The sequence below is a fragment of the Gadus morhua genome, chromosome 15, assembly GCF_902167405.1.
Source record: "Gadus morhua chromosome 15, gadMor3.0, whole genome shotgun sequence".
Classification (NCBI taxonomy): Eukaryota; Metazoa; Chordata; class Actinopteri; order Gadiformes; family Gadidae; genus Gadus; species Gadus morhua.
In genome coordinates this window covers 16,167,528-16,177,671 of record NC_044062.1, presented here as the reverse complement: position 1 = coordinate 16,177,671, position 10,144 = coordinate 16,167,528, and the positions used below count along the sequence as shown (strand labels likewise).

The 10,144-nt window shown below is 43.9% G+C and overlaps 1 protein-coding gene across 1 annotated transcript in view; it reads right to left on the bottom strand.

Annotated features, from left to right (window-relative positions):
* Positions 1-1,174, bottom strand: part of rhoq (ras homolog family member Q) — a 12,178-nt gene extending 11,004 nt beyond the window's left edge. Inside the window, exons 1-2 of the mRNA XM_030379264.1 lie at positions 571-1,174; positions 55-113 (exon numbers count right to left, since the gene is read on the bottom strand). Of these exons, the coding sequence (XP_030235124.1) occupies positions 55-113; positions 571-712 (201 nt within the window). The 5' untranslated portion in view covers positions 713-1,174. The remainder of the gene's footprint in view (positions 1-54; positions 114-570) is intronic.
* Between the last annotated feature and the right edge of the window lie 8,970 nt (positions 1,175-10,144).

Below are 10,144 nucleotides of genomic sequence, written 5' to 3'. Positions count from 1 at the left end.
ACGTGGCATGCTTGGCACTATGCCAGTGTTGAATTTTTCTTTTAAAAAACCTACCTGACCAGCTGTGTCGTAGAGTCCCAGCAAGTACTGCTTTCCCCCAACATTGACGCTCACTGCAAGAACACGACAGATATAAACTCAGAGAGAGAATAGATAGATAGAGAAGAAGGGAAGGGGGGCGGGGTGGCATTAGGGGAAATTGGGGCTACATAGGGAGGGGTCCTCCCCCCCAACGCCCCCTTTCTATGTGAAGCCTGCAAACAAGTGGTTGTGATTATAGCAACAGATGCAAGAAAATGCGCCGGAGGAAATAAAGGGCTTTCGACCAAATCTTCTGAACCTTGTTGTAAATTGTTCAAAGTGCAGGACTTTATTAAACCATGACATGACGTTAAGGCGTTACAGAACACGAAAAACTAAGCTATACAGTAGACGTTACATCTGGATAAGTTCAGGCCTAGCTACCAAATACAATATATCGTTCCTTATATTTTAATCAACAGGACAGATGTATTGATGCACAGCAGATCGGCTGGCCGGATCGGAACAGACCGAAGTCTCATCACTTACCTGCATAATGATCAAACACCGTGGGAACATACTCCTCGGGAAAGGCGTCATTGGCATAGCTCATCAATAGACACGTTTTCCCCACCGCCCCGTCCCCGACAACCACACATTTCAGCATAATATTGCCGGTTCCGTTGGCCATGATACAGACATAAACACCGTCCTCCGACGCCCTGTTTTCCTGAGGTGCCGCGCGGTGAACCACGGCCGCCAAGCATCACCAGTGTCCGAGTCCGACTGCGCGACGCGCCGAGACCGACGGGAAATGCATCTCTCTTCCTCCTCCTCCTCCTCCCTCTCCTCCTCCGCCTCCCAGCAAATCACGTCTTCTAAATTTGGCGTTAAAGGAGTTTCCCCCCCGACCACATTAACACACGGGAGGAAGTCTGAGCCAAGAGTGGGGGGTACATCAGCTCCTGTCTTCAGGGAAACTTTAAGAAATCAAGCGGATGCAAAAAAACGAATAACTAAAAAGCTGTCCAGGCCACGCGCTATGTGTGTTGTTTCCTAGACGCGCGCCACGCGTGGTGGAGCTTCTTCAAGCCTGGTTCCCAACTGGACCCTATAGAGACTGGCGCTCCCTCGCCCCTTAACGTTACATTGGCATTATGGACAAGGTGGGCTTGCACGATGGAGAGGCGGAGCTGTAATTTAAAAAACCAAGGGACTGGATAAAAGAGGCTGTGCAGACCTTGCTTCAACAACACAATCCTTCTTAGATATTTATTTATCGCCTCAAGAATATGTTCTTATCTGTGTGTGTGTGTGTGTGTGTGTGTGTGTGTGTGTGTGTGTGTGTGTGTGTGTGTGTGTGTGTGTGTGTGTGTGTGTGTGTGTGTGTGTGTGTGTGTGTGTGTGTGTGTTTGTGTGAGTGTGTGTGTGTGTGTGTGTGTGTGTGTGTGTGTGTGTGTGTGTGTGTGTGTGTGTGTGTGTGTGTGTGTGAGTCTGTGTGTGTGTGTGTGTGTGTGTGGAGCATGCGTGCACAAGCATGCACCCTCACACACACACACACACACACACACACACACACACACACACACACACACACACACACACAGAAACACACAGTGTGTATATATATTTGTGTGTGTGTGTGCGTGTGTGTGTGTGTGTGTGTGTGTGTGTGTGTGTGTGTGTGTGTGTGTGTGTGTGTGTGTGTGTGTGTGTGTGTGTGTGTGTGTGTGTGTGTGTGTCTGTTCATGCCACTGCAGATGGAATCACCCCAGGTAGGCGAGGTGTCGGTGGAGGACGTGGAATCTGACGCGCGGAGCAGTGGGGCAGGTGTGACAGTCTCCTTGAATTACTGTGTCCATCATCCTCATTAAGCCTGGACTCAGTGGGAAGAACACAGAAAAAACTAAACTACGTACACTTTCAATCATTAGTATGATTAAGTATTTCATTAATGTCTAAAACATGTTCAAGGCCAATGCACTCAGCAGAGGACAAGAGTGAATTGTTGGCCAGTATCTTCAGATCATTTCCCCTTGCATTGATGTTCGATGCAATGATTTCAGGTAGGTTGTTTAAATGTTATTTTTGTTATTTTAGTGTTTGAGGTTTATTTTCTTTTAATTGTGGCTTTTTTTTTTAAGATTTAAGCAACAGTTTGCCCTTAAAGGACTCTCTACAAGCTTCTACTACAAGACACATTACCATTTTAAGACGATAGCCTGCATAAGACACACGATAATAATGAATCAAAATCAAAGAAAGATGGAGCGATTGAATCTCTGTGTAGTCATTCCACAGCCCTCTTCGTCGACGCTCCCTTAGAAGATGTGAGGGCACCAATCAGCTGTTGGAGGCGTGGTCCCGCTCACCGCTCCAGTGGAAGAGATGTGCCCCTCGTGAAGCACTATCATCACTTTTGACAGTTGCTGCAGCTCTCACGTGACCAAACAATTACCTCATACTTCGCCGCGCTGCTGTGGGCGACGAGCGTGCGAGGGCACCAGCAACAAGCGGTTTAACCTCTAAAGAAGACAGGCACACTCTATTCACTATAATCTGAATATATTCAGGTTTCACTTTTTACATAGTCATTTATCTATATAAATCTGTAATTTGTTTGCATTCAAATATACAAATCTGAACATTAGCCTGCATTATGTGCAAAGTTGTTGGCCTAGTTGTTGTTTTCGTCCTAACCAGCGGTGATTTTTGTTGCTTTTGAGCTCCTAAGCAAGTGACTGACTTTATTCTGATCTTGTATGGCATATGGCCTGATCATAAAGGCCATTTCTGTAATAGACTGAAGATTATTTCATTTATTGTGACCCCACTTCATAAAGTATAATGTCAAAATTAAATGAGCAGCTAGTTTGTTCAGCACACAGGAATAAGAATTCTATTGAAAAGAAAAAACAAACATGTGGATTTCAGCTGAACCGATAGCCTGCTACTGAAAATGTAAACAGTGTACGATTACAATCTATTTCAGGCAGTCTGCAGCCCTTCATTTGCGATGCTATTTCAGGAAAGGCAAACGAAATCGAGAGATCTTTGGTCCCACGTGTAGTATCATGTTATATAAAGTAGTATTTCAAACTACAAGATAACATGGATGAAAGTCTATACACCCACACACACACACACCCGCACACGCACACACTCACGACACTCTGCAATCGCTACCGACCAACATTGATCAGTTTTGGAAAGCTTCTGACCTGAAAATGCTTTCCTGAGACAGCGGTGCGGTGCAGCCAATCAGTGAGCTCTATAATGAACTCCTAATACAAATCCCAACCTCGGACTCCCCAGTAGGGTTAGGTTAAATTACAGGACATATTTTTAGAGGAGGCTTTAGGCTTTAAGCCCTAAGCTACCAGCAGCTGAGGACCATCACTCAACCCCACATCTGTTCCTACTCTTGTCTGGTCAAATAGTAGCACTGTTCAGTATTTTCTTTGCATGTGGTTGCGTGTGCGTTTGTGTGTTTCTGGTGTTGTTTTTTTGCAATGCACTTCTGCTCTGTACTTGTTTGCTAATCAGCTGACTATAGCTCTGGATATTATTTAAGCTTGCTTGAGTGTTAACAAATGCAGGCCCTCACAAGATAAAACAATACCCTTAGCCCTTCATATAGCCTATACTTTGTGTCGTGTATGGCAAGACACAAAGTCAATGTGAAAGACAAACGCGATATTGTTGAGACTTGTGCGTGTACGTGCTTGTGTGTGACGGGATGATAGATTGTCTTTCCAGACATCACACTGATACTTCCTCTCCGACAGGAAAGATTTGGTCATGCTATAGATATGTTTAAATCCCCTGTCAAAACCTCACTACACACACACACATAAACACAGACGCACACTCACACACCCTCACACTTATTTTTTGACTCAAACACACACACACACACACACACACACACACACACACACACACACACACACACACACACACACACACACACACACACACACACACACACACACACACACACACACACAAGCATATACAAAAAAAAAAAACTTAAGTCCCACTCGATGAAAATTACATTTAAATTGAAGTAAAGAAGTCAGAGGTGTATGCATGTTGCTGTTTCAGCAGCCAGGGAGAACAGTCATAAACAGTCAGATGAAAGTGTGTTGAAAGGGAGACTAACACAGTGTGATAAATCCGACCATGTGTAGATCATCATGTCGATCCTCGCTTTCTCCTATTCATCTGGGGAACTGTCTTGTGATAGTGGCTGGTTTCTGGTTAAACACTAAATCTGCAAAAACACGGGAAGTTTGAACATTACCCAACATCTGGCTATCTGAACAAGAGGAAGTTACAAAGAATAAACTGTAAGCCTATTCATATACAGCACTGACATTCACCAAAGCAAACAGACAAACTCCTAAAATAGAATCAAAATAAATCAACACAAGTTTGATGTCTCTCCAAAGTCAGTAGAGGCCGGGCCACAATGCAAGAAGTTATTTATATGCTATCAAAACAAGCAGCGCTTCATCTGGGGACCGGCAGCTGCAGCCCATAAGAGGAAGATGTGTCCATAGAACACACTCAGAACTATCTTCAGATTCCGAGTAAAGAACACATCTAAGTATCATCTCACCCCTGAATTTTTAAACTCACACAACTCTCCAAACTAGAAAAAACGATTTCCAAGATTGATGTGATTGATGTGACCAAACTGTAGCTTTATGAAGGCCTACTTTTCCCCTCTGGTTTGAGCGCACCCCTGAGCCTAGTACCAATCCCCACTCCCATAATGTCCCCATAAATCACCCGTGCATCACGGGTATTTTCAAGTGTATTTTCTTATCATCCAGACGACTGTCCGCCTCATATTGTTGAGGTCCTTGGCCCTTCTGTAAACACCTGTTTGCCAACGTCAGAGGCCACAAGCATGCGCAACTTCCCACCAAACTGGAGAGGTTCTGTTCCTCTCTGTGTCCCAGCCTATTGTGCTTCCTTGGCGAGGAACACGACATCTCCAGACAAAATAACGCCACCCTTCCTGGCTTTGGAATAACACCACAGAGAGGAAAATAGCTCAGACGTCGACTGCGGTGCACTAACGATAACCACTCTTCGGTTCGGCCTATACAACTTTTTGTCTACTTCTTCCTTTGCATGCATCGATATTATGTGATATGCTGTGGTTAGTGTCATTCAGGGGAGCAGAATCAAAATGGATAAGGCACGGCTTTTTGTCGATTCTTGTTTTCCTGACTTTTCCTGTATCTCTATTTAACCTTTGCCCTTTTTTATTTTCTTGCATTAAAATATAAGCACCACCTTTTGATTAACTTGTATGACCTACTTTGATATTTTTTCAAATGTAACTATCTTTGATTTACGATGCTCAAATAATCCCCTCTGGGATTGCCTTCATTTTCGTGTATCGACTCTCAGCTGCCACCTACTGGAGATATGTATCTGTGTGAAGCTTGTGGCAAAATTAGCCACTGTATGTCAATCGAGAAAGAATGGGATCCATGCATATTGATTTTTTTTGCTTGCATTTCTTTAAAAGACCAAAGGCAAAGACAAGACTGTATAATTTTATAACAACTGATTTATTGATAAAAAAGTGCAGATAATCATAAATAGGTGATAAAATAAGATAACAATGAATAAATAATGTTTTTTAAGGCTGAATAAATAGAGTGTCCCAGAATACCTTAATTCAAATCTGAATGGAAGAATAGGCAACTATAATGTCCATGTGATGTCCCTGAAAAAAATGACAGATCCTGCTGCCATGTGTTTGAGAGGAACATTTTAAGTCTGTACTGTCTTAAACCAGCCAAGCGGTTTGAACTTAATCAAGATAATACACACGATTGCTTCGAAATAAATACATAAAAATTGTCCATGAGTTGATCCAACTAGGCCTCCATCGTCAGCAGTAGGCAGCAAGTTTATACTCATGGCTTTGGTTGTCGAGTCCCTCTCCTCCCAGCCAGTCCTCGTTCAGTTCCCCCAAGATCTCATGGAGTGAGAGCTCTGGCAGGGGGGCCTGCTGGCGGAACTGGTCTGACCCCGGGTAGTGGCCGGGGTCCCCGCTGCTTCTGGGGATCACCCCGCTCCAGGAGTCCTCCATCTGGGCGTACTGCATGTCCAGGTTGGGGCTGCTGTCAGAGGCCATCTCCCAGTAGCCTGAGTCGGGTGTATCGGGGCTGGAGGCGTGGGCGTAGGAGTTGAGGGGCTGCTCCATCATGCAGGGGTAGACCTGGCCTGAGGGCCCCACAGTGGAGGGGGGCACCCCAGAGCCTCTCAGGTCCTGGGGGGAGGGGCACCAGGGAGCCGGGACAGGGGAGGAATGGCTCCCGGGATGAGCCCAGGGCCCGGTCATCGATGGACTGTGGCCGCTCAGGGGAGTGGGGGGCTGGCCCCGGTACACAGGTCCGTAGTGCCTGTAGTCCATGGGAGAGGGGTGGAAGGCCGGGAGGCAGCGCCCGTAGCGCAGATCCTCGTCCCTCTCTGCCTTCACCTGGGTCGGGTAGGCTGGGGGGGGGCCCTGGGAGTGAACGCCGGGATGGGGGCCCCTGGAGGCCATGCTGCGGGTTGGAGCTAGAGCGTCTGGGCTGAGGCTCTCACCCTGCTGCCACAGGGCCTTTTTGGCCCCTTTGCATTTCAAGGTCCGGGCCCTCCTGTTCTGAAACCACACCTGGGAGGAGCAGAGAGGAAGGAGCAGGTGAGATTAGACGCCGGTGACAAGATAAAAAAAATGGCTATCATTCTGCTTCTGTGTGCCTGCGTTAATCATTTTCAACACAAATGGCCAGACTCCGCCAAACCCCCCTCCCTAGATCAGCTGAATACAGTGAGAGCGGTGGGATTTCAGATGTTAGCACACGTTGTGCGGTCTATCTGGTAAGCCAAACAAGCTGCCCTGATTAAAGGCGCTTGCATCATCTTAAAGATAAAAGAATAAAGTGATAACACTATCAACCTTTAAGAGCCAACAGTGTTGTTGGCTGTGTTTGTGTGTTTGTGGATGTGTGTGGGTGTGTGATTGTGTATTTGGATTTATGCATGAAAATGTGTGTTGACAGTATTTTGTGTGTGTGAATAAGTGTCTTATTCAAAACTATACTGCATTGTAGGAACAAGTGAACCCAACCAAACAAGGGCTCAGGTTAGGGTTACTGTCTGCGGATGCATACCTGGATGCGGGACTCTGGGAGGCCGGTGGTCTGGGACAGGCTCTCCCTAAGGCTGATGCCAGGGTAGGGGTCCGTCTGGAACGTGGCCCTCAGGAGCTCCACGTGCTCCTTGGAGAAGCTGGTTCTCTTCCTGCGGCTGGCGCTGCGGGACGAGGCCCCGGCCGAGCCTCCAGGGGCCACCTGGCTGCTCTCATCTGAGGACCCAGAGGAAGCACGGTCAGACATGCACTTTCTGATTCATTCTGTTGTGGTTCAGATCAGCAGTCCGTTAGACATCATGACTCTTGAACGTGTGCAGCAATGCGTGCAGTAAGCCAACTTTGCCTCGCTTTTGACACATATACTAGTTATAATCATCAATTATCCACAAAGGAGACTATCAAAGTAAGGCTACAGGGATTATTTAAAGGCAGTGGAGACCCAAAACCATTTTGTCTTTTGAGCATTGCATCAAATACATGAAAATACACGTAGGACAATGCTGCCCTTTTGAGTTGTAACACACAAATCGAACCAACGATTAGTGGACGATATTATCAAACTTTATGAAAAACTCACCAATGCAAGAATCCTTCCACATGTTGACAGTGTATTGATGCTCCAGGCTTCCTTTGAGACAGTCTTTGAATGGGGTTTTCAGAGGGAGCCGATAAAGATTTTCTGAGATACTTCTTCAGGGAGAAGCTCTGAACTGACTGTACCTTGGATGTTATCAGACCACCTTTTATATTGACCACATAGGACCCCCTGATCATCCATCATAACTCCACCCCAAAAGGAAAAGGTGCTGATTGAGCAAAGTGACAGCTTGAAGGGCCAGGTGTGTTGATGGTTGACTGTGTGTGTGTGCTTATTGTTATCGAGGATCCAAATTGAGGATAGGAACTTCGAATGCCCATTATCGCCCTATCAGCCTCAAAGCAACGACGGAAGGGCCCGAACATATTAACACCTTTGTTAGACATTAGGAAGGAAAGTCGTCTTTCTGTTTTTTTAATTGCTGGCTCGTCGATACTGCGTAATGTTTGTCATGTTGAGCCACATGATTTTTTGGTTGTTTTTGGTTTTGACTTAATGTGTGTGCGTCGTTAGGAGTGACAACAGGCCTATGCATATGCATGCATCCCCAAAGCCTTTCTTTAACAGGATTTATGTATTTTAATCATCGTTATTATTTGTTAATAATATTCTTCAATATGTGTGTGGTTGTTTGATGATAACTTATATATATATGTATATATATATATATATATATTCCTCCCTTCCTTGATAAAATACAAAACATAATAACAGTGAAAGTTAAAACAACTAAACTAAAGATGAACTAAACTAACTAAAGATTTGAATAGACTTATGTTGCTTAAAAGGAAATTCTCTTATTTCGACAGTGTCCCAGCCTCACTTTAGAGCAGCAGTGAGACAACCACAAACAGTGGCTGGGGCAAGATGTTGAACATCAATCAATAAAACAATTGATTTGAGGAAATATTAACTTGTGACACCTAACAAAAACGCAAAACGCCTTACTACGATGTAGTTCATCAGTCACATGCTGCTTTGTGTGCCTATGCAAATCACTTCCATGCTGCGACAAAGACTTATGCAGTGATTAATAGGATACTTAGTTGGCTACTATTTTCTCATTACAATGCATATGTGGGTCAAAGTAAGGGACAAGCTTGTCAGATTATTCAAGCTGCCCAGGACATGTCTAAACAGTTGCTTTGAATAACGAAGAATTATATTTACTGTTTTACTTTAATTATATTTGTAACATATTTTCTCACAGATCCCATGATCAGTTCTGGGTATGTGAAGCTTTCAGCTGCTCTAGTTGAGGAAATAACTGCATCTCTTTCTCATGTTTCCCCACTATCTTGGTTAGCGTCTTAAAAAGTAATGCAAAAAGAACCCAAAATGAGCTCATGTTTTGAACATATTAAACTTAAGAATGGGCTATATTCATCACACAATAGAGAGGAACACATTTTCAGATCTGGATTTTTTTTTAATTTGTAGCTTTGTAGATTCCAATCAGGATTCCACAGAGTAGGCTATACAAGTGGAAATTTAGTGGTCTTAGGACAACCCTTCATCTGTTATCTGGCCCATTGCAGGATCAATTTCTCCATTCATTCAGATGACTCCTGAAAGTCCCAGCTGAGCAAGGAAATGCTGCTCATGGGTTCACCAAATCCTATCACATTAAAACACGCCCTTTGGCATCTCTGGAAACTCGCACATTTCATAAAGACCCTGCCGTGTTCAACAACCTTGATTTGTCATGGTTAAGAAAATGGACTGAGGATGCCAGAAGGGCAAGGGGTGGTTAGGTGGAGCAATTATTAAGAGTCAAATATATTAAAAAGCAAAAGTAACAGACTATATGTCAAGACAGTATTAAAGCCCCTGTTCCCCTCCTTTTTTAAAATCAATAAACCACCTTTAGATTAGCTATGGTATGGTAACTTAACATACAATGAGCTAGTGATCAAAGCTAATTGAAAGCTGGTTTAACCAATGGCCTTTGAGCCTATGTATTATAAAAAAAATCTGGTTTGTGTTATCTTTTATTTTTTTTATTTTTTTTTGACTGCCAACACAATGATCCATCTTGAAAAGTAAAAAGCATCTTTGTGAGTCTGTGTCAATTCGGCAGTTTAGACTATTTCAGATCAAAAATAGTTTTTAGATAACTAAAGCAAAACAACGATCTCTCAGGGAAATATGTCAGCTGTTATTTTACTTTGAATTGGTCTTTGAACCCTACATTTAAAAATGTAAATGTGTAAGTTATCGTCTCTATAATGTGATATAATTAACATTTGCGGAAAAGCAATAATAAACGTTTTTATTTTATTCATTGGAAGTACTATCTTTTTAAATGCATCTCATTGATGAGGACGGAACCGCATATTTGGGAACATACAGCCCGGCGG